Source organism: Nipponia nippon, unplaced genomic scaffold, assembly GCF_047370975.1.
Source record: "Nipponia nippon isolate SJK-2023a ecotype South Korea unplaced genomic scaffold, ASM4737097v1 scaffold_4, whole genome shotgun sequence".
NCBI lineage: Eukaryota > Metazoa > Chordata > Aves > Pelecaniformes > Threskiornithidae > Nipponia > Nipponia nippon.
The window spans coordinates 22697032-22723382 of record NW_028262358.1 but is presented as its reverse complement, the minus strand read 5'-3'; the positions used below and the strand labels follow the sequence as shown (position 1 = coordinate 22723382).

General features: G+C 35.7%; 1 protein-coding gene across 1 annotated transcript in view; it reads left to right on the top strand.

Moving 5' to 3' along the window:
* SPATA17 (spermatogenesis associated 17) overlaps positions 1-25054 on the top strand; it is a 93160-nt gene extending 68106 nt beyond the window's left edge. Inside the window, exons 9-10 of the mRNA XM_087776136.1 lie at positions 4293-4428; positions 24773-25054. Coding sequence (XP_087632262.1) covers positions 4293-4428; positions 24773-24853 — 217 coding nt within the window. The 3' untranslated portion in view covers positions 24854-25054. The remainder of the gene's footprint in view (positions 1-4292; positions 4429-24772) is intronic.
* Positions 25055-26351: the final 1297 nt, after the last annotated feature.

Genomic DNA, 26351 nt, shown 5'->3' with positions numbered 1-26351 from the left:
AATTACATCAAGACAACAAGGAATTGAATTGCTATTGCATAGAACCACTTTAGATAAAAATTTAACAACACTATCACACATCTAGGGTTAAGATTTTGGTAGTATTTTCACTACTAAATGACAAAAATGTACAGTACATACAAATATTACGAAAGTTTCAAAAAACACGTAAGCAGAATATTCCTTTTAGTTCTCTGGTTTTAGTGTTTCTTATATGCCCTGGTAGTGCAGCATGTACGGCAGTCTGGCAGTAGATCTGCTGCCAGTTCTTTCTCAGAAGCCTGGGTAAAGTTTGAAGCATTTCTGTTATCAGGATTATATGCTTGCACTACTAGACCGCTGGGATTTTGCCTCTTGGGCAGATCCAGAGAATGTGCTGAAAGACCACTCTGGTTTTTTTTACTGCCATTTAAATTCAAGAAAAAGTGAATGCCTCTGAACTGTGTCCTTTTGGTAGGTGCCATATAGCATTGGGATGCTGCCACCCAGCAGTGAATGATGGACCTGACAAATCCTCCTTCCTGTTTGTGCTGCTACTCTATCCTCTCACATTGCCATAGACACCAGGGCCCAGTACCTACTGCTGCTTCTATCATCTCGGTTGATCCAACTGGAAAGCCTTCAGTGTCTAAAAGGCCTCTTCCATCTCCTGTCACAATAATGAGATATTACAATGCAGGAAGAGTGATCATGAAGGGGTAAAAATGTGGGGAAAAGAAGGATTGGAAAGATAAAATTAATAGTAGCAGTGAGGGGCAGGATAGCATGAATGAAGGGAGAGAGAAACAATGTTAATTTTTGTTAACAACAAATATCCAGGTTATCTCTCAAAATTTAAATACACACCACTAGCAGTTGTCAGGTCCAGGATTAGCTACTAAGTCGAGGCTTCTAGGTCTTTTTACACTAATTATGTTCAACATAGCACGGTCCTGGCAACAGCGCAGCTGGCCTTCATTACCAGTGACACTGCCAGCTTTGGTCCTGGTCCTCCCTCAGGTTGTGTATGTGTAATACTGCTATTTGTAGAACCTGAGATAGTTTCCCATTTTTGGTTCCAAGTCTTTCCCCCTGTCTTCAATGTATTTTCTTTGGCATATCTCTCATTCAAGCTTTTGTGGTGGGTGAAATGAAAAAAAATTTCATTTTAAAATTGATTTCTTTAGGGAAAGTTCACCTTCCATTAAATCATCAACTTTTGAAAAGGCTCAGCTTATAAGAACTATGTTTTATGGCACGATGTAACATCTATATGGAATTTAATTCTTCTTTGATCCTACTACTTCTGTCTCTGTCATATTTACTGAAAATCTTTAAGAATTTCTGAATTTACACTTAAATCACAAGGAAAAGCTGAAACCTAGATGTAAGAATCCTGTGAGTGAGATTTTTGTGGAAAAAACCTATTGAGGTCTAAACTTGTGCAGTTGATAATGGCATCATACCATTGTCTCGATTTAATTTTCCTCTCCTTCCATCACTCTCTTCTGTCACATGCAGAGCACATACTGCCATTAATTTGGGGAAAAGCTGTGTCAGGTGTATATATAGAGCTACAGAACACAACACCGTTACTGGAGAGTTTTGCAGTGCTATTGCTTTTTACTATGATTATTGGTTGTGGGGATATAATGACTTCTGTATGACTCCCATTAATTTGGTTACCCTACTTAACACAAAAAATTGTTTTAATGTTCTTTTTAATTACTTATTCACATAGAGTAATGAAAATACTTACTTGCTTTAAACAGACATTGAATTTGCAAGCATATGATTTTTTGGTTGTAGTTAGATCATTATTGCTGTCAGGATCTGCCCACCTGGCTCTGACAGCAGAACTATAGACAGAAGGAAAAAAAGAAAGTTACTACTTTATACCATTATACCCTATTATATTTTTAATGTTCTTTCAATTTTAATATTTTTTTATTGTTCAATGTTCTTCCTCAAAAATTCATAGTTGCTTTAATTTTTTTTTACTCAGCCATAAACATACATTCCAGGCTGTATGGCACATACTCCAGTTAATGTTCTTAGCGGAGATATGCAGCAGAATGCAGAAGATCACATTTGTGCTGAACTACATGTAGAACATACTGTTAGTTGTGTCTTAAAGTGTTACAATATATGTATTTTTTTGTTTGGAATCATGGTAGAACATGGATTACTCTGAGTATTTGAGTATTTGTTTGCCAAAAAGACAAAGATTAACTGATCCACAGTAAAATCAAAACATCTATGTAGGAAATTTTATAGGGAAAACTATAATAATTTACTTTGCCTTCTACTTTCCTCAAGAATTTTTTTTCCATTTGTGTACAAATTTTACAGACATAGTATTCATATTAAATAATGAATGCTATGGCTCAACTAAATTCTGTGCATATATGGGCAAATCCCTAAACTGCTAGCCTTTTCTTCTCAGCTATCCAGTCCCCTGAGAAAGCCAATTTTCCTTCATGTCTGAACAAAAGAAAAATGTACTATTAAAATGCAATTCAGAAGTGATAAAAACTGCAAGTGGAGCAGCCGGCTCACAGCACCTTCGATGTATTCTCTGGGAGACTGGGGCCACATTAATTTTTGTGTGTGTGTGATGTCCATCCCATGTGCAAATTAGCATTACAAGTACCATAATCTGTCTTATGTGAGAGTGTCCTTTCCCATGAGTATACACATGCTACGACAGCTTTGTATAATTTAAAAGTCTGCTAACTCAGTGTTTTTCTCTAACTTTACATGGCATTTGTTTATGGTACTTGATAGAATAAATTGATATAGCTGGCAAGATTCTAAAATAGTTTCTTTTTATGAAGTGAAAAGAAAGAAATGTAATTTAAGAAAACAAACACTTAAACAATTGCTGATGGATCAGTTAGTCTAAATAAATAATTTTCTGAGTCTGTATCAGCTGAGAGACAACGAAAGGTATTTTAATCCCCATCTTTATCAAAAACTTGTTTGACTGTCTAACTTTTATAGGGACTCTGGATTCTGAAAAGCTTTCAACTAGGAAAAGATTTTAATTAACTACACCTGTTGTCATGGCAGTTAAAGTGATGTTTTAAACTTCTGAAGCATATATTTCTAATTTTACTGGATAATAATTTTCCTGCACTTGTAGAATAAAGAATGCGTGTTGCATTTTCAGAATACCAGCAATGATAAGCTTAATTCACAAGATTTTACTTTATATTAAAATGTACTTGTTCGTTCTCACAACTCTTGCAAACCGAAATAGATGGAACTAAGACATCTTTGTAGGGTGTCTTGCAGATCCTTTATATATAAGATGTTTTTCACCTTCCTCCATACAGTTTGCTGTGGAACCTATCCAAAAACCCTGTAGTTGTCAATGAGAGTTAGGGACATCCATCTGAAAGCCTCCTCCATGCCCAAAGCAGGTAGATGGAGCTTCACTGTTCAGTGGCACTGTGTAAGCAGGGAGTCCACCATCAGTATGACTAAAGGTGAAAGGATCAGGCTCCAAAAGGTTGCTAATTAGGACATAATTATAACTTGAGAGTAAAGTACACAATTTGTGAATTCAGAAGAAATAATTTCTTTGCTTTGTGGTCTTCCAATATGTGAAAGTCAACAGTACCATTTGTATAAGTTTCTATTCTGCTAAGTGAGAGTACGGTTTATTTAGCTTTGATTAACAGATATCAAAGGATGCATACCTAGTTTAAGGTACAGGGAGGATTCTTTATGGTGAAAATTTGCCTTGATTTATGCTTATACTGCTGGCATGCTTGAAACATTCCTGTCCTGATGGAACGATCAGGTTGAGGTTATGTGTTGGGGGCCTACATGACTTGTAAAGTGGACGTGAAGTTCTCAGAAATGAGCTCTATACTTGTGCATGGTGCGTGCCTGCCACCGACAGCTGGCACAGACTGCGCTGCCTGCTAAGACTTGAGATGTCAACATGCAGATCCCAGCAAATTGAACCCTGCCCATTCTTCACATCACACCAGTTGGTGACGCAGATACAGCCAAAGTAATAATCTATAATGCATGTGAACCCAGTTATATCTTCATACAGAAAGTCTTCATTGTATCCTGTTGAAACTCTATATCTCTTTGCTCCATATTTAATTTAAAAGCAGCTATAGGAGAAATTGCAGTAATCCTCTCGCAATACTGAGGGGGAACATTGAGAAGGTAGTGGAAAATAGCAGGAACATGTGTCCATGTCACCTCCTGTAGCATTGGTATCTATGATTTACATCAATACTGTGGCATCTAGAGTAGAGCATAACCAATTTTTAAATATTCTTGAATTTCAGATTTCTGCCATTTTCTTCGTATAATAAAAATGAGAAGTATGACCCATCAATTCATAGGTCAGGCAAATATGGCCAAGAAACTTATGGAATTAAACACTTCCGAGAAGTACAGCCTAAGAAGCGGGTAGCAGACAAGGTAAGTCACTGCAAAAATTAAAGAATGTTTTACTTTTTTAGATTGTTATCGTATTAGAACTCGGTGAATTTGGGCCTGATCCAGAGATCATGGAATCCAATGGGAATCTTTCTAGCATGTTATAAAACCACATAGTTAGAGCTGATGCGGTGAGATGTCACGTTTCCTCGACTCTTTCTGGTAAGTTCAGTTTCAGGAAATTCAACACCTGTCCCACCTATAAAATAAGGATTTAAAAGCTTGATTATGTACAGCTTTGGTTATATAAGTTCTGTAAAGTTTTGTTCTATCTGTATTGCCTTTTCTGAGAGATTAAAAGAGATTGCATATTTACTCTTGCATATTAAGATAAACCTTCAGAAAATTATGGCAAAACCTGATTAAAACCAACAAAATATTTTACTGCTTACACTCTTTGGAAAATTCTAAAAATTAGTGAATAGCCATTTTTATTTTAAGATAGTCTTATTAAACTGCCTGCTTTCTCAGGAGCATCTCATATTTCTGGTTTTGTAGTACAAACAAGGGGTAATTTTCCTCACAAGATGTTCTAACATGAGTTTGTGTAATGTTTGCATTACTTCTATTTGTATTAGGTATGATAATCGCATTAAAACTTCCTAGTACAAGAAAGCTAATGGACTTGTTAGAGTGCAGCACAGAGCCATAAAGATAGTTAAGGGACCGGAGCATTTTTTGTAGGAGAGGCTGAGAGCGCTTCAGTCTGGAGAAGAGAAGGCTTGGGGGAGACCTTATCAATGTGTATAAACAGCTGATAGAGGGAATGAAGAGGGAGCCAAATTCCTCTCAGACTCAGTAGTGTCCAGTGACAGGACAAGAGGCAATGGACACAAACTAAAATGCATGAAACAATTTTTTATTTTTTTTTTTACTGTGAGGGTGACAGAGCACAGAGGGTGACAGGTTGCCCAAAGAGATTGTGGAGTCTCCATCCTTGAGGGTATTCAAAACCCAACTGGACACAGTCCTGGGCAACCTGCTGTAGCTGAGGAGAGGGGTGGACTAGATGATCTCAAGGGGTCTCTTCCAACCTAGACAATTCCGGGATTTTGAAAGATATGATTACTTACTTCCCTGAAAGTAACTTAACCTTTGTAAATACATAACAAGTTCCAAGGAATCTTAGTTTGAGAAGTAATATTTTTTAAAAGAATTCTTTCTTAAAACTTTAAGCTTTAAAAATGAGCTCAGAGTAAAATTTTGGTATTTTAACATACATTAATTAAATCTCACTGCAAATAAAGGCACAAAGATTAAAACATTAAAACATTAAAAAAAAAAAATCTGAATTTGTCTTTCAAAAGCAATGAGTGGAGGATATGACTGGCTGAAGTCCCACAGCATAAGTATGATCTATAAAAAAGATCTAAAAGTCTTATTGGTGGTACTCATCTTGTCCTGTAAAGAGTCTTCCAGTCTTTAGCAGTTCTTTATCAGGGTCAGATGATGATAGTATCAAACAACATAAAGATATTTATATTGTATATCATATCACACATATATAATTATATAAATTATGGGCTTAGCTGAAACAACTAAACTCACTTTACTTGTGATCTTGGATAGATTTCAACCTAAATCTCTGGAGGTGAATAGCTGTATACATTAACCCAACATGACATACAGCCTTCCAACCCCAATTCTAAATCAATATGAAGCTTCAATTAGGAGCCGCTTACCCAAACAGAGAGATAAGAGGAGAAAAGAGCTATTTATGACCTACCTGCTGCTTTAATGGATCATTATTATCAGGAAAAAAAAATAAAAACCCTCCACCTCCTCACTGTATTTTAATGGAAAAGGTCCTATAGGCAGGTGTGAGGTCATACTTTCATAACTGTTAAATTTTAATCTGTCACTTCTTATTTCTAAACTGTATTAAAACTTTGTATGCATCAGTGATATGAACAAAATTATCCTGTTCTAATGAATCACAAAGCTAACGGGCATGTATCAAAATAGTACCAAAAAAACCCCCCAGATTTTTGCGTAACACACTGTCTGCTAAACACAAGCCTCCTCTGAGTTTCCCATGAGGTGATATTTTTGTGGATGCAACTTCTATGGCAACCTGAACATAACCCTGCCATGATGTATATTCAGCTTCTGATAGTATTATACTAGAGAAGTTTCTCTTATCATTGCTGGTAAGACAAACTACTGTCTAGGTTCTTCCAAGGAGTTGCTTCAGTGGTCAGTGGATCAGTGACCCCTCTGAGTTGCTGAGGTATTATTTGATATTAGCTGATATTAGCTGGCTTTTTTTTGAACTACATATAAAAATTTTCCCTGTGTATGTTCATGAGCATGCTCTAGTTGTATTTTCCTGAGGTTTTCATGTGTTTATAAGTATGCATTTTAATTCAAGTCTCAAAAAGATTAGTATGTAAATTATATAATTACTTTAGAGGCAAAATGAACAACAATGAAAAATATTGCCTCGTTATATTTCTTCTGGAAAATGAAAGGGTATTAGCATAGACTTCCTTTAAACATAATAATTATCATATCTATGTGAGAAAAAGTTAATAGTTCTTCTTTTCATCTACTTATAATCTGAAAATTTTTATCTCATTCTCTTTGCATTTCAAAGGAGTTTCTGAGTTAAGGGAAAAACTGTTGTATTCTAATTCTTCGTTAAAAATAAACAAGAAATGGAAATACTACATCTCTAGTGCAACTGAATCTAGTTAGTTTACACAGTTGTAAATCACTAAAAATAAAAATGCTTGTATATTTTCAGTTTAATATCATATGTCTAAATACCTTGGAACTTTGATAGAATTTATGTGAGAAGTATCAATATAAAAAAATTATCAGTCACTATGAATTTAATCTACAACGATAGGTTCCAATGTAGCTGGACAGTCAAGGGATCAAATACACTAACTATAATCTTTCAGTTGTCAAAACACTCCCATATGTTCATATTTACTGAGGCAGAAATGATAGCTTACAGCTTTTAATCGGTATTGGAATTAGTTTGCATATGCATTTTAGAAAACTGACTGTAATGGCAGCATTTAATGTTTTCTTATTTGCAAAATTCAGGAAGTGACATTTTAAGATGTTCCTTCCCAATAGATTCTTTCCTCTGATGCCTTATTATAGGTGAATTACAGTACGACTGCATCACTCTTTCATTATTTGCACAGGCATTTTGGCCCTAAACAGAATTTTATTATCTACAAAGCATAAAAATACCCAGTACTGCAAAGAATTAATTTAGAGAACCTAAGCATATTGCACAGAACATAAAGTTGACCTTTACCGTCTACAGCTTTTGGAATGGAGTGGGATGTGGAACACATCATAGATTTAATGTGGCACAACGCTGTCTGCAGAAACTTGGGTGGGACTGTGACTGCCTGCCCATTGCACCCGATGATTGAATCTGCTGTCACCAGCATCCTGATAATAATGAACATTCAGCTTAACGACCGTGATTATGATTATCATAATTGATGTGCAAGTGCAGTGTGTGGGGATCATTACAGCTGAACTGTACAGCAGAGAAACATGCCTTAGTTATGGATAATTTTACTTTTATGCATTGTTTGGGATAAAATATGCCTTTCAAGTTCAACAGGCCAGCTTGATATAATTTTAGGAAGATTTCTACATGTATGAATTGATGATTATGAGCTTCCTGCAAAACAGTCATTCTAGCTGTTTGTTTTGAATTGTTTCATTCCATTAATAACAGGAAATAATTAAATAATTAGACGTTGTCGAGTGGAAATCACTTAGAGAGTACTGCCAGCATTAATCAAATATCAAGTTCAAATTTTTCTGATTGTCGTGGCCTTGCCTAGGCTAGGAAAAATAGCCCATGTAATTCACCACCAACACAATTCTATTTTTGGTGGAGCAGTAGAAATTGGGCTGTAGTCAACACTACTGGCATTTTCACACTGTATTGTGTAGCCATTAGAGCAGGCAATGGTTGTTCCTTATATAAATTATATCGCTTCCATCTTTGTCACCAGAGGCAGAGAATTACAGGCTTAAATTCAGCCAGTGTAGATAAAGGCACGATCAACAGCTTCAGTAGATTGTTGGACAGTGATTGCCTTCAACTGAGATTATATGAAGTTGCAGAAGTATTTAATTGTCATGACATATATAACAGATAAACACCAGTTGTGTGTATGTATTTTAAGCCAGAGTTTATATAAAGAACGTTACAACATAAGTATAATGCAAAGTATAGACTTTCATTGATTTACACTAGGTGTAAATTTGGCTCTTTGTCCAAGAACTGGCAGAAATTTCCTATCTGGGATAACAGGGATAGCAGACTATGGGTAAAATTCTTGATCTTTGACTTGCTTTCTACCATAAAGAAGATTCTGAGGATCAAATCTCTACGAATGTCTCAACTGCATAATTCCTCTCATATGACTTGACTAAGTTTGGACTTTCTATGACGAAAAAGAGAACCCCCTGTGTGTCCAAGGAATTAATCCTATTTTACATAGTCTGCTGCATCTGAAAGTTCACTAGCCTCTGTGGTTTTCATTGTTGCTCACTTTATGGCCCAAGGGGAATCGCATTATCAGGTAGGGCCCTAATTTCCAGGTATATGGGAAGAGGTCCACAAGGAAAACCTAATATGGCCTGAAAATCTCAGTGCCTTAGAAAGTGAGTGTGACTCTTCTACATGGCTGTGGCCAACCCATTTTCTTCCATATTCTTCTGCAGCAAGTTTATCTTTGTATAGTATTACTGCGATGGGAAAATATGGTGCGGGGTGGGGTGGGTGGGAAGCAATTTGTTCTGTTTGAAAATTAGTTTCATACCTTGTGGGACCAACAACATACTCACAACAATCATGTGTCTAGTGGATGATGTCATTATGTGGCAGAATTATTTGATACACTGTTCATGCTTTTCCATCCCTGACTATACTGAAATTTATTTAAATTTCACCTTAACTCCATTTTTCCTAACCTTGCAGTGATTGGATTTGAGATAGGTATAATGTATGTGTGAAGCTTTAAACTTTTTCTCTCTCAGATTGTGACTTCATGGCAATTTTTCAAGGAATTTACTTCTTTTCTTTTCATTTTAATTAGGAAAAAAAGATTATGCAAGTATATTTTCTAATACAGTGTGATACTAGCTAATGAATGTACATCCATACTATCAGCCTTATTACGTTTTAAAACTTTTAAGGTCATATTTACTAGTATGCTTTGTGACAGAAGTTACTAATATGCAATGAGAAGAGCTAGGACGTATTTTGAATATCAGATTCTTACTTCCTCAATCCAACTGCAATGTGTTTTCCCAGGCAATGCAGAGCTGACATAATGTGGCAGCCAGAAGTGACTCTATTGTAGGGGAATTATTAGATGATCTGTAAGAGTTTGCTTGTTACACTAACGGTTTCCTCATGAGCCATGTCAGGGATAATAAGGGTTGTTGCCAAAGTGTGTTGCACTCCAGCAATCCCTGGCCAATGACATGGCTCCTGTGTGATTATTACTGCTGGCATGACTTGACGTATCTATTCAGATGCTCCAAATGGACCCTTAGTTTGAGTTATCAACTGTCTGTTTCCAAGATAAGGCTGCTTTCTGTCACTTTTCTTCCTATCCCGAGTCCTGCACCAAACCAAATCATTTAAACCCAAGGATCTGGTCCTACAACAATACATCCTATACTATTCATGAGAAGTCTATCTTTTGTACCCTGTAGCATATATTTTCTGTTCTCAGAACATCCATTGTAAGTCAGAACACTGCTGTATCTTCCTGTGAAAATCAACTTGAATAATTCCCTGCCTCCACACAGGGTGATTCCCACAGCAGCATTACTCTTCAGAGCTGTGAGCTCCTTGGAGCTCAGGTGTTTGGCTACCTGGTTAGGTAGTACAAAAAAAGTGCAGCGTTGCCCAATTTAATATCACAGACCAGCTTAATAAGGAATTGGTCTCTGAAACTGGGTAACAAAAAATGGCTTAAAGTCACTTTTGCAACTTCTACTTCTGAATTTTTTGCTTTTTAAAATAAATGTCATAATGTAAGGAAATGTATTTAAAAAGGCAGGAGTAGGTCATATCCAACAGTGGGAACACCAGACATTACCTCTCATTCACAGGACTAGAATGAAATATCTTTTCTTATAAAATGCACCCATTCAGTCTTCCAGGAAAGCAAATGACAAGTTCAATTTTTGACAGCTGACATAATGATTTTTCCAAATTTCTTACTAAATGACTGAGTCATATTTACAGAAATACATTTTGTTATGAAGATCTCTTTCAGAGCTCCCATTGGAAAACTTCTTGAGCTGTAGATTGTTTCCTTTGAGAAAATCCTTAAGGTCACCACTGCTGGGCTGCCTTTGAAAATGCTACTCTTGATATATGTAATGCAAATGATTATTAACTATCAGTGATATTTCAAATTATTTTCTTGGGTGTAGAAGGAAGGTAAACACTGTGAAAATATACAAAATGTATTCCTGGCTATTGTTTAACTAAATGAAGAAAAGAATCTGTGGATAACTGGAAGGCTGAAAAGAAAGACTGGAAAAACTTTCTGGTGAAGGTTGCTGATGAGTTACAAAGTCTGATTTTGAGGGAATACGACAAAGTGGTGACTAAGAAGAGTCAAAACATTCAGTTATTTGCATAAGAAAAGGTATTGTCACCACTCTTCTAATCATATCCACTCTAGTGGTTATTTGTAAGGGTTTGTCGGAAACTAGTTGAATATTTTATAAAACCTGATTTTCAGTCCTGTAATTTCTCAACGGGAAAATGCAGTCCCTTGATGATGATCCAAGGCTTTGAAGAATAAATTGATTCCAAAGAGAAAATTAGATGGTACTTATTATACTGTCTAACTAGCAATCCTGTGTCATTTGTCTGTTGGATGATAAATGTCTTGCTTTGCCTACCTTCCTCATTTAATAATGTAACTTGTATGTTAGTGGCATAAAAGAAAATCTTGCTTTTTAGTAAGAACTAACTTTAACTAATATTTCTTTGAGAGAGAGATATATATGTTTTAACTTCCTAAATAATTCCCATTGTACACATTGCTCAAACATTTTAAAGCCCCTTGTTTAATGAGAAACACTTTAGAACACAGTGTACAACAACACTTAGAGTACATTACAGTAACTTGTGGCAGAGCTTTTAATGCAAAAAAAATAATGAGTTGAGCTGGAAATGGTAGAGTTTGAAGTTACACCTAGTTTATTTTGTTTATATTGTTTTTAGGTATTCACTATTTGGATATTATTTTGTTTGTTGGAATTGAAAATCCTCACACTAAACTAGGGAGTGCTTGGCCTTGCCTCCTGATGACAGTTTTGGATGGGCTGTTCAGCATTCTTGGAATTAAGTAGATTTGTTTATGTATCTGCCAAACATACTGTACTTCAGCTCAATTCCAATTGCCACAATATTGAATTAAAAAGGCTATATTTTGAAGTCACTTAAAATTCTTTATGGAGCATAGCTGCAAAAGCAAGCTACTTATTATTTGATAATACTCACCTAGACCTTGTTTGTGCTGGTTAAATAAAATTGAAATGAAAGTAACAGGAAGCTTTTCACAACCCTCTCGGAATTGCATGGTCCATCTACATGTTGAAAAATGCAGGTATGAGAACTGATCCTTAGCACCTAACATAACTGAGCTATATCAATGGAGCAAGGCTAATTTGCATCAGATAAGGATCTGGCCCATAATTAATATAATCGATATGTAGATAATTGCTATTTAGAAAGAATGTTCTAGGAAAAATGGTGTTACCCATTTTCACAGAAAAATAGACACTGCTCTTTTTATCTCATCTTTAAATTCACGTTGCTGGTGAGTTCGCAATTGAAGTCTAAGACCAGAAGCATGTATTCTGGTGACTTCTTGCAACAGATACACATAGGACTACAGAACACTGCATCTTAAATGATGCCTGAATGACATATATTGCCACACTGACCCATTATGATTGAATAGTTGTATAATTTGTAATGTTATTAATACCTATAGCTGTTCTGGATGGATTCTGAGAGGTTATGCCAGGTATATGCCCAAGGTGAGAGAAAGACTGCAAGTTTTTGTTGTTTTGATGATCTCTCCAGAGAGCAAGAGTAGACTATTCTTAGAGCAGTAGGACTTCAGTGCAGTAAAATGGATTTTAAAGTAATCTACATTCCCTGAATAGGAAAAATCACAGTAAAAGATAGCTTCGTGCAGTTACGTTGGAGTGAATGAGAGACTGTAAGTAATACAGACTGCTTGTTGTCTTAATGGTTTGACATAAGTAGCTACTGCTTCTTTCTTTAAAATTTATATCATGAATCAACTCTGAACTCATTTGCTCCATTTTAAATAGCAATATAATATTCATCTTGGAATACACTTCAGTGTTTATACAATGAAGAGCTGGATTCAACATGCCCTTTGTAAACTCAGGTTAAAAGGATGTTCCACCATGATAGAGATGATAAACTGCGTTCTTTCTTCTCTTGCACTTTTTGTTGATTTCAGCATAAAATACGTAGGGAAAATGAAAGGCATATCCATGTGAGGAGTTATTTATGAGTAGGTGTATTATGATCTGTTAATATTCTAGAATAAGAGTTATGGAATTATTCAGGAATAACCTTTGCACTTCAAATTCAGTCTTCACTTCTATTTAATTATTTACCTTACAAGCTTTAATGAATTAATGTACAGAGGTAATAGCACCTAAAGTACAGGGGGTAAGATATAAAGGCTGTGATGCCCACAGTATCTGTTTCTGTATTGTTTGTTTTCCATAATGAGACTATTTGAGTAGGAATTTACAGTTTGACTGTGATAATAGGAACTAATAATATTCCCAGCAAGTAGCTTTGAGACGTGTTAGGATCTCTCACCTGTAGTTGTATGAAGGAATGACAGCATAAGTGATAAGTGCTTATCATTAGCAACTGAATACCCTGCTCTTTTAAAGTATAACTCGTTAGGTATGAGAGTCTCAAAGTTAGGGGAAATAAAGAAAAAGAGAAACAATAAGAACATTGCATATTAACAGACTCTGTATACTAATACAAAACTGCTTGATTGAGCAGTGTAGTGTCAACCATGTCTTTCTTCTAATGCTAAAAGTAATGCACATAGACAGAGTGACAATCAGAGTACAGCCTTTCATCAGCTGTAATTAATCTTTTAGTTAACAGAGACTAGAAAAGCTTCTCATCAGCCTCTTCTGAAGTCTGAGGCACCCTGTTTTTTGATGTTTGCATTCTGAGTAAAATTGTCCCCACCAGTTCTAACAAATTGAAACACCAGGCTAATTATGGCAGCTAATGAAGTGTGTGGAATGGTCACAGCTTGTCGTGAAACTGTTCCTTCAGCTCAGATTAGAGTTTCATCAATCACTTTTTTAAACTGATCCAGAATTGCTTCTGCCCAGTGCTTGGCATTTTTAATGCTGTTTCTGTAATTGGTTTTTTCCCCAAAGCTTAGGCTATTTTTTGAAATATTACATTCTCAGGATAGGACTTACAAACTCCAGTTTATAAAAAAACATTTCATTATCGCCTCTATCAGCTGATCAAGTGCTAGAAAGCTAATAAAAGAAGCAGAAATATAAAATTTGATATATTGCTTTTAATCCAGCTAAAGGTAGTAATAAAGCATACACACATATATGTATATGAATCATTATTACTGTGGGCTGGATGTATGCTGCAATCTCATGAGACATGGTTTGTGGGCTGGATGGTTCAAATCCCACTGAAGGACCTAAATGAAATGAATGAGTTGATCTTAGCTTATTTCCTAGTGGATTGTGGTCCTACATATATCACTCAAAGAGTTTGGCATGATTTGTAGTTTTTGCAGATGCCCAAGCCTTTGGCAGGAGGAAGACCAAAATGTGTTGCTATTTAAAGAATTTCAACACTTCAGGTCAAATCCAAAGTCCTCAGAGAAGTATGGGAAACTTTACAGTATAACTTATATTGCTACTACACTGTCAATGAATAAATTAGCATATAAAACATTGTAAAAATTCCTAGTTCCTGTTCATTTATAGGATATAATAGTACTCAGCTATACATTGAAAGTTCTGCATAGACATTAAAGACATAGATGTTAAAGAAAGTTTAAGGTTAAATTCTTTCCTCAACATGGACAACAGAGTGTAGAATTTAGTTTGGAAGTTATCCAGCTGGAAAAATGAAATAAACTTTTGCTTATGTACTACCATAGAATATGGTTGCACAAGTTGTTACGTTTAGTATATATAACATGTATTCATATCAGAACTGAGACAGCATGATTTTAGTTTTTGAAGTGTTCAACAATTTATATTTTAAATTTGTGCTATATATGTGTAATCCATTTCATTTTTCTGAACACTGTTGAATCTGAAAAAATGTTTGCCTATAAATACCAACTGTTCCTCTCCCTGAAGTTTCTTAGGCAGCAGCAGTTTGACAGAACTAACTTCATGTCAATGCCAAAACAAATCTGTGGCACCTGAGTGAATAATCAGTGTTGCTGGTGCTGTTCCTGAACTGTATCAAAGAACTGGTGGATTCACACAAGAGAAAAAAGTGCCATTGAAAAATGAAGAAAAACATGACACACAAAGAAGATATGTTATCATATATGAATAAATATAGACAGAAAAAATAACAATAGGTATTAGCCTAAGAGCTATTGTTCCAGTTTTATTGATTAGTGAGAACATTTGTGAACACTAGATAGGAGATGAGTAGTTTTTCTAGTGTTAGCTGGTCTCCAAAGTAAGCTGCCTGCAAAATGAAAAGGCCTTTTCCTGTTTGATCACTTCAATCTCTTCTGAGGGTAGCTTACATTTACAAAACAGGAAAGCTGGTTCTCTCTTTAGCTTTCATCACTGCTAGGGCACATTGCTGACTCGTGTTCAGCTAGTCGCCCACCAGGAGCCCCAGGTCCTCTTCTGCAGAGCTACTACCCAGCCTGTCAGCCTCCAGCCTACTTTGTTTTTGGGGTTAGTCTGTGCTGGGTGCATTTGTCTGTACTGTATTTTGTGAGATTCTCTCAGGCCATCCCTTTAGCCTGTCTACATCACTCTGAATGGTAGCCCTCAAGCATATTGATGGCACCCATTAGTTTGGTGTTGCCCATGAACTTGATAAGAGTGCATTCCATCTCCACCTCCAGGACACCGATGAAGGTATTAAACAAGATAGGTCCCAAGATAGCACCTGAGGAAATACATTTGTACCCAGGTTCCAGTTAGAGTACAAGCCATTCATTGCTACCCTCTGAACCTGATACTCCAGACCATTATTACATCTACTAGTCTGCACATCTAGACTATGATTTACCAACTTGGTTAAAAGGATTCTCTGGGAGATTGTCTTGAAAGCCTTGGTAAAGCTCAGCTAGACAGCATCCACTGTTCTCCTTTAATCTGCATATCGAGTCATTTCATCACAGAATGCAATCAGGTTTGAAAGCATCATCCAGAACAATGTCAAACCAAATGAAATCTAACTAACTGGAGTACTGTTTTCACTGCATATGCCAAATACAGTGCAATCAATGTGCTTTTTTTATTGATTCCAAGTGATTACAACTTTTTTTTCAAACAGATACAACTTCATCTGATAAGATAAAAAAATATTTTCCCCTGAGGATTCAACTCAGAATTTCTCCTCCTTAGCTCCTAGTGGCATGATTTTGGCAAGTTAGAGATAGTTGCAACTTGATCTTGGCAGGTTAAACATTTTCTGGCTTTAGTCCAGCAGGTTAAAAGTGGTTCTGAGTTTGTCTTGGCAGTCAACACTTGGCACTGGCTTATTTTCAGCTGAAAAGAGAATGTTGTGGTTGAACAGATTAGACAATGAAAGGGGCAGCTTATAAATGACATAAGTCAAGATACTTATCCCTAAGTGCATTATTTTCTAATACAAGTCCTGTTGCTAGCAGAGTGTGTGTGATGGACAGGACAAGGAGTTGGTTTAAAAATACAATCACTATGATAAAAATATGTCCTTTAACTTTTTCATGAGATGCTTTTATGACTCTATATTTTTCTGTACACAGGAATGTAGTGTTAGGCATAGTTCCACCTCAGATTTAATAACTTCATAAAAGGGTTATGTATTACTCATCAGTGTGTTTTCATACTTGACAATGTTATTTATATATCTTAAATTAAGATGAACATCTACTCCCCTCTTCAAAAATATTTTGTTAAAATACCCTGCAAGAAGTAGACATTTGCATGACAATAGCAAATAAACACCTCTTGGGATTCTGAATACCTATTGAACTATTTCAACTGCACATTTGTTTTTTAGCCCAGATTCAGTAAAGTTCAAGGGTATCCAAGTATGAAATAGCTTGCAGAGAAATTCACATTGGTTTCTTAATTTAATTTACTTGTAAAAAAAAAGGCTACATTAGTTGAAAAAATAGAATATTATCTTTGGCAATTTTGGTTCAAATACAGACATTCAGAAGAGAATTTGGGTGATGCTGTTTCATAACATTGACTAAAGTATGATACAGCATGCACTGTAACTTTCTGTGTGGCAAACTATACTTTTAATATTGATACTGGCTCTGAATATGTCTAAAAGTACCTGAAAAGTGTCTACATAAAGGCAATTTATTCTTCTTCATTAGATTAGCTTTATACACATAAATAAATTAATTATCTGAACAGTTATTTATAAAGGAGAATATATTTCTTTTTAAAGCATTGCAAAGCTAGTACATGTTTGGGAGGAAGGACCAGACAGTGTCTGGCTTGCAGATCATCAATAAATGGAATAAATGAGCTTAGAGGGTACAGCTGGGAATTCCACCCTTCCTTCCCCTTGGGCAACCACAATGACTGCAGGGTACTAAGTAAATGTAACAAATGCAAATTTGGACCACAAATCTTCATTGCTGGTTATATTACACATGACAAAAACGACAGGCTAGTTTCAGATCCCAGGTTAATTTTAGAGATGCAATACTTATGAGAAAAAGTAATTCACTGGACCAAATCCTTCCCCTTTTTTCCTTTGTCCTTCCTTGCACAAAACTTCCATCACAGCTAAGAGATAATTTGCCTTTGCTTGTGAGAAAGCACTGTAAGGGTTGACACATTTGTAATCCTTAATGAACGCAGCTATTGCAAAATATCTTATTCGTTTAGAAATATTTGTGCTTTCCTTGTACGATGGCTCAAACTATTGCATTCTCAAAAGCATCATTATTTTCTGTCATGTCATAGCTTAGTTTGTGCGCCTATGGAAAGGTACAGTGGGATACACTTTTGTTCCCTTTTCCAAACTACTTCTAACCACGCAGGACCAGAAATAGGTTCTTTTCAAGGCTAGAACACATCCTCTCCTTCCTTGCACAGATGAGGACAAGAAGTTTTAGAGCGTGACTTGTGTTAGCCAGTTATCTCCAGTTATCTCCAAAGCACAAATTAGCACAGCTTAGCTACTCAGCTAAGAAAGTAAACTTCAGTGAGCACAGATTAGAAGCAGAATACTTCCTTCTCAGAATATTAGAGAAAGGGAGGAATAGAGTTATAATTTCCATGTTAGACTGTCACAGAGGAGCACACACTGCTGTGCTGCTTGTACTGGACACATCATGCAGGAAGTATCTAAACCTATGTGATTATCAGATCAGTGTTTTTTCAAATTCATGAACCATAATTAGAAATCTTTCATAATTTCTAAGAAGCACTGTTTGAGTTTGGTTTTCTCATTTATAATTCCAAAAGATGAAATGTGTAAGAGTCAGTGATAGTTATAAATCTCCATGAAAATTTAAGTGTAATAATAATGAAATGTTTGTTGCATAAATTAAATAGCAATTAATGTTTTCTCTTTCTGTTTGGAAGATAGGATATTAAAATAGTGTTGTTAGATTTCCTACTGTGAACATAATTTCCTGATCTTTTTTTACAAGACATTATCATAATGTCAATAGAAGACTAAAACTAACAAGTAGAAAAAACTTGCCTGATGTAAGCATAACAGAAGGTTATAAAGTTGCCTTTTATGATGGCTATACAATATAATTTTATTTTAAGATCTAATAGCAAGTTGATTCAAAGGGTAAGACTTGCACTTACGAAGTCATTAAAGCAAGTAGAAAATTGCCTTCTACCGTAGTCACCCAGTCTTTTTAAATCAAAGAGTTTTATTGTTGTTGATGATGTTTGCACTTGCAGGAGGTAATTAGGGAATGAGTTAGACATCACACTCAGAGCCTCCAAGCTTGTCAAGAAGAGCCATAAACTTCACTTAAAAAAAAAAAAATTAAAAAAAAAAAAAAAGAGCAGGCAGTTTATGAGGGAAATGGGAAATTGCAGCGAATAGAGGGAAACAGAATCATAATATTTTAGGTCAGTTTGACCACCACTGTGTCGATCCACCATATGGAGAAGCTCATAAAGTCTTCATGGAAGCACAGGTTTTTTCATTGCACTTACCCAAAAGAACAAAAATGTAGAGGGTTTAGAATTGGTAGCAGTAGTAGACAGTCAAAGGAGATAGATGACGGCTCCTAGTTCTCTGCATTGCACTGGCAAGCTGAATAGGGAAAGATGTAATTCCACCCTCTTCATCACAGCAGTGGTCACTTGTCCACTGTAGCTCAGGGAACTCCGATTAGGCACGCTTTTCCCTGGAAGTCAATACCTTTGCAGTGACACAATGAGATTCAGTCCCTAAGGCATGATCCAGGCTTTTTTTATTATCTCTTATTTGAAGGGGCTAGTTGACCCAATTGGTTAACACATTAGCTTTTCAATTTTATAGCCTTAAGCTACAGAAGACCTATTCCTCATTTTTGGATATTTCTCCACAGCGGAAAGCAAAATTGGCAATCTGTGCCCACCAGCCACAAAAACAGAGTTATGCCAAACAACTGCATCCTGAACTTTATGGCTAATTAGCTGTTGAAGCTATGCCCAAGAAATAGATTCTGTTGCCCATGGGAAGAAGTGTGTAGCCATTATTAATGTCCCAGCTCATATCTCTCAATAGGTCTTATGAGCAGTGCTGCTTAAAGAGACTAAATGTACAACAGGGAATTAAAAATTATAGTACCCCTTTCACTGACTGAAATATTGTAAACTTGTTTCACTGGGGCCAGGACTGGTGTCAATGTACTTTGTGTGAAAAGTGCAATAGAAGCATTAGTATTTGACAGCCCTGGTTGAAATAAGTGAAATTAATGGAGCTCTTTTCATATACGACAAGGCCATGGCACCCCTTTCATGCTGCTTACAGACAGAGAAAAGTCAATACTTTTTTATTACTTGATGCTGACCTACATTCTGCACTACAAGTGCCAGGCCCACTAATTGGTTTCAGTTGTGAGAAAAGTTTGCCCCAAAGAAACACTGGAGCAGATAAATCAATCTTTTTTAGGGTAGCTTAGTGGGTTTTGAGCACTTGAAATGACATTTGTGTTGTATTGACAGAATGGGTTGTTACACTCATTTTGTCATGTCAGAAGGCCCTGTACTAGTTGGAAGTATTGTTAACCAGTATTGATAAATTTGCTAAGAATAAAAGTTAGCTGGATCAACATTTTACTTCTATAACAGCTTGCCATTTCTGGTTTGCTTCCTTGTTAGAGACCTCCGTGGCTATTAATAGGTCAGGAGGCTTACTATGACAGCTCAATTTAAAACTCTAATTTTACTATTACAGGCATTAGGATCATAGGGAATACTTAAATATGACCACTTAGTATTAAACAGAGGGGATTGTGGACTATGGCTGTATAGTGGCATTTGGTAGTACTGCCTGGTTTTCAAATGAGGTATGCACATAAGCTGTGTCCCAGCCTTGTGGGGAAAGCAAGATTGCTCAGTGGGCTTACCCTACACTAAGGAGGTAACTACTGCATGGACATTTATAGAGAATTTCCCATTGCAACCTCTAAAGTCTTGATGTGTACCTATGGATGTTGGTTTCAAGCTAAAGAAAAGTGAGTTTTGTTCTCTGTTTTTACTCTTCAATAGCATGAAGATAGAATTGGGATACTAGCAGCTGTGCTCACTTTTCAGTTATCCCCTCTGCCACTGATTCTTCTTGATAGACATAATTCCAGCACTACAAAAATTTTTTTCTGAGATCCAAACCTTTCATGGATTCGTTTACCTTTTGCATAGCACATGGTGTCATGGCTGACATCAGGCAATTATACAGTGTCTTCAGTATTGTTAGACTGGCTCAGAAGAGGACTCGGTGCTCTGAATCACCGCTATAGGTAGAATACTTTTCATTAGAGAGGTTATACAATTTATCTTTGAAACATCTTCATATGCTACTTCTCCTAACCTATGAAGGAAATCTGCATTCATACAACCTAATGCAACTTTAAGATCTATTTATGCAACCAAATCTCTATTTATGCAACAAAATGAAATTTTGTCATTACAGAGAAAGGCTATGCAAAACTGTAAATCAGGTATCATAAGTTTATTGTAAGCTTATTGTTCCAAGTTTATCACATGCTTAACAGCTTCATAATTATTATGGACTTGATAGATTTGCTGTAGGAAATTTCCCGAAGTGTGTATGCAGGAGCTATGGTCATAATGGTACTTTCTGGCCTTAAAGTCTGTAAGTAGATATGCTACTGTTGTTTGCCTGTTCTTGCTTTGGTCTGAAGCAGCTAACTTTCTACTTCATTAAATTTCCAAGAAGATACTTAATTGTAATTCCTATCTTATTCCAAAGTGCATTTTTATATTACAGGAAAATGTACAGTACTCTCAAAATTGTATGGAAAGAAACACTGTTAGTGCAAACTTATCACTAGAATATGAGGGAATGCATTTTCAAAGGCCTTCAAGCTGATATGTAGTTCTACAAGGTCTCGTTGGTTTGCCAATGTTATTTGCACATGGTCTGTATTTATGTATGTCTGAATATTCAGATGTAAATTTCTTTAGAATTTGCTTTAATAATAACATTCCAAAGATAAACTATGTGAGCATTTGGCAAGTCTAATCTATTACATCAGAGTGTGCTGATTGAGACAAATCTTTGGTGGCTTCCTGTCACCTTTTTTGACTCCATTGTTTAGAACTGATGAGCACACATGACAGTCAAGTAGTCAAATATATTGAAAGGGTCCATAGGTCTTGTTAAGCTCTGTCAGCTGAACTGGAGTCACTTGCAATTTACTAGAGTGAAAGGAGTCAAAGCTTGACAAGTTTAAAAAGGAAGTGTTATATTAACTTCATTTGGGAATTTAAAAATGGGTCTCGTTCCTGAGAATTACAGGTCTCTGATGCTGAGAATTATATGGCATGATTTAAGAATGCATTGTGGAAAAATTCCATAAGCTCAGCTCCATGCTCCTATGATCCTGAGACTGCAAAACTGTAGGGTCAATCTCACCAATACGTGGGAATTCATATTTGTAAGCTGATTCATTCCAGCTACCAACAATGAGGGACTGACGGTGACAAAAATTTTGAAGAAGCCTGTTTTTCTCCACTCACAACTTCTGTTCTTGCAGCTTCAAAAGGATTACCTGCATAACTTCATACCTTCTATGCTGTGTAGCAATCAGCTTAAATTCAAGATGATCCTGGCATTCTACCAGAATCAAGTGCATTGCAGTGCTTTACTGCACGATTTGAACCTACATTTCACCATGAAATTAGACAGACACGAGAACATGGCTTCCAAGTCCTTTCCCTTCATGCTGCTACAATGATACTGTGGGACAGACTCTCATCAGCCTTGTGAGGTAGATCTTGCAAGGCCAAGTGGTATTTTCAGGCCTTACTTTCGCACACTGTTGAAACCTGATTAAAATCTGTGTCTTCAAATACAGAAATGGCTGGGGTTCTTTTCCTAAAAAGATATTTATATTTTATATGCATACTGTGCAGCATTTATCTAGTATACATTCTCAGTTTCTTTAATTAGTCTAACTGTAAAGCCAGCAACACTTTTATTTATCCATCAGACTGTGTGATGTTTCCTAAATGTGGTCAAACATAACTGTTGTCGTCATAATCGGAGCCAGTTGTTTAAATGCTCAGTTGTGAGTATCTAGTGAAATAGCTTTAAATAACAAGATAAACAGTACAGCTGCCAACCCAAAGTAATCTTACACTGAGGGGGCGTGTGGCACAGAAAATTTCCTCTTTGTCATTTTGATTTGAGTTTGAAGCTGGACCTGGGCTTAGTTCCAGCTCAAAAAACTGTTCACTTCAAAGGCTCCTAAATCGTCCCAAGGAGCTAATTTTGGCAGCCAATTGTTTTTGTTTGGCCAGGCATCCTAATAGCAAAAGCCGTCTGCTTCAGCAAATGAAGACTTCTTCAGTGCTCAGACTTACCATTCCTGATTTTATCCTGATGTGGGGGGTGTACACCTTTGACTGGTTTGCCCATCTCACACCAAGTTCACTGCTTTCTTTGTTAAGCTGTACCTAACTGTCTTGCATGTAAATTAAAAATATACTTCCTATTTTCAAAATAAAGGATACTGTATTCTGCTCTGAATTACTGCTTAATCCTAAATTATAGCTGTATTATCTGTTTGCTTTCTTGGCAACTAGAGCTGGGTTTTTTTCCATTCCCATGAACAATATTAGCCTGGTGAATTTACTGAATTAAATATAACTATCTTCACTTTAGAAGGAAACTATTTGCAGTTATGCTGGAGTTATAATAATATTTATTATAATAATTATATGGACAGTAAGAAGGTACTTGTGATACCAAACACACAATGAAAATTAAAATACTCTGCCATTCTTAAAGTATAATATGAAAATATGCAAATAGGCCATTTCTGTTGGGTGAGAAATTGGGTGGTACCAGGCATAGAGAAACATTAAAAATTAAATCTTGTGAAAAGTTAAGAATGGGGCAGTACTCATTTTCACACCACACAGGGAGTATTTCATTTTGAATGTATATGTCTACCTTGCTATTTTAAGAGCTATGCACCAGAATGTTGGAGGAATCATACCAAACAGCTTTAAGTATGAGATGTAAGAAATTATATGGTCACAGTTTGACAATGCGCAGTGCGGATGAAGCTCAGGTGGGCAATGTCTGTGTTTGCATGAAGCTTACCAGAAGTCGTAGTTGCTCTGTTTATGGAGATTCAGCTGAATTGTGGTCTGTGAAGTAGCTAAATCTAAGTTATCCAGGGAGTGATAATTCTGCTTCCTGTCATTTTTCAGAAAAAAAAAATAGTTTTCATTCTGTTTTTGAGAGAAAACCAAACCTTTCAAATTGTGAAATGTGTTGAAAAGGTAAAAGCTTTAGCTTTCCTTCACTCATGGCCTCAGACATTTTATGAAGATGTTGCATTTCCCTGTACTTTCACAGAGCATCGTGTTGACAATAGAAAAGAGTAGAAAGTGTTTAGACCAACATCTTTCTTAAAAATGAATCATCAGATCCTGGAAAGCTGATAATTCATCTGTGGCATGTTACTTTCAGAAAGGGAAAACTATTTTAATACAAAACAAATATTTCGTATTGCTGATACTATTCCCAGTATTTCAGGGTCAAAGGAAATATTTTTATTAAGAATGCTTTAAAACCTTGATCTTAAACACCATGGACTTGCTAATCATTTACCTCAAGTGTTTATTAGTAAGTAGCTAAATCAAAATACTGTTTAGAATACTTAGCTTATTTTACTTTCTTGTTTGTTGGCTGTATTAAGCTTGCACTCTTAAGGCACAGGTTCACTTGCATTTCTCTTATTCAATTTAAATTTGTAAGCATTTGCATTTTAAAAAATTGAGTGTAATAACCAAGAGCTTTTCCTGGAAAAAACATGTTCAGCAATCATCCTGCTTGTATTTTTTTCCACCAGAACTCCTAATCAATTTGTTGCCACTAATACTTATTTAATATATATTCCTTTTTTTGCCATTTCTCATGGAGCTCATTTAATATCCATGTTTTAATGTTAAACAAGGTAGAAAAGTTAAAATATTGCACGGATATCTTGCTGTCTTTAACTTACCTGGTTGCCAGGGAGGAGAATGTAGTTTTGTATACCATGATTTGCAAAAGACTATAAAATCTAGTTTTTGGAGAAGGAAATTTTTGCAATGCCTATAGTTACTTAGAGTTTGAAATACATATTTGCTTGCAATTAAATCATTCAATTCTTGTGCTCTCCGTCAAAGTAATGTACATATAATATAATAATGTTTCATATACATGATTGTGCATAATTTACATTCCAACTCATATAATGAAATTTAACTAGAAGACAATATTTAGAGCTCTGGAATATCTTAAAAAAAAAAAGGTAAAACCATGAAAGCCAAACTTAACACTTTTTTTTGTCTCTCATTTCTTTAGGACTTTCAAACAGTGTTACCATCGATTGTTCTCTTCGAAAAGTTTGGAAAAACTTATTCCAGAACTGGGCAAATAGTGTAATTGTCCTGTAAACTACACAATATAAGACACCTGATAAGTAATCAATAAACGTATTTCAGCAAATGCACAGCAGTATGTTGACTGAATGTCCCATAAAGTACTCTTTCTGTAAAGTGATGTATACTATGTCTGAAGTAGTGTTAATTGATTTTGCTTGATCTTTAAGCAATGTAGTTTCAACATTAATAAAAAAAAATATTTTTTGCAGTTTTGCCAAAAAAAAAAAAGTATTATCTTAGGAAAATTATTTCTGAAAATGCTATATTTTATTTAATGTAAATCCTTTAAGATACAAAACCAGAGTAATCAAGTAAAAGACTTGGAATCACATTGTATTTATTACAGATTTGTAAGTGAGGTTAACACTAAAAAAAGAAAAGAAGTTTAAAAGTTACATTTGTTGTTTTTTTCTCACAACTATAAATGTATCTGGTTCATCATTGCTGTTCATCATTGTCAGTGTTAGTATACATCCTTTTTGGGTACTGATCCATCTCTTCAGAAGGACAGGATAGGCTATTTACATGGAAGATACTATTTTAAATCCTTTTAGCTCTTCTGTTGGTGATATAATATCAGTGTTGAAAAAATAAAGTTCTAACAACATATACACCTTATTATTAGATCAGTTTTTCTATATCCACTTACTTTTCTTTATCAATAGCTGTGTACTTACTCCTAGTCCTGTGTTAAGCAGACTGATATGTGGGAACATAATCATGTGATGCTTGGCAAAGAACACATGTGATCACACAAAACTGATATTTGTTTGCGTGTCTTCAGAGCCCATTAACTTCAAAAGACTCAAAGAATCCAGCGTCTTGGGAAGACTTCAGCATTTCTTAAGAGCAAATCATAAGCTTTCTTAGAATTATGAGTGAAATTTTACAGGAGTTTTATGCTGAATTCTCTAGGATACCATGCTTACTTTCCATATCATTTGACTATATTTGAATCAAATATATCTGTTTATAATATTCAAATCAGTTACTCAATGGTAGTCTTTTTATTACTGAATTTTGTTATGTGATTCTTTGTCCTCTACAAATGTGCAGAAAATCTCCATCAGATGTCTGTATGAATACTTTCTGAACTAGGAGTCACAAATTTCACTTCCACAGGTTTTCAGCTGTCAGCCTATGTGAAAAAGTTTTACTGCTATCATACACAAGAATAAAAGCACTTTCAATTCCATTACAGTAGGTTACGAGTGCAGGCACCGGGCTGTAGTGTTGTTACTTTTTGGAGTCTGTCATTTTCAAGCTTTGAAAAGTTTATTCTTCTGCATGGCAATGAGAAATTAACTCTGGGAAGTGAGAAGCAGCCACCTCAGTGGCTGAGTCTCCCCGATAAGAGTTAATCCGATCAAATATATCAGAGTGCTTTAGTTGTTCTTGGAAGGGATTGAACATGAGACACTTGTGCAAAACTGTTGATGAATAAAGATGCCACAGTAATTTTTAGAGCTATCTATTTGATTGCTTCAGCTTTAAGGTAG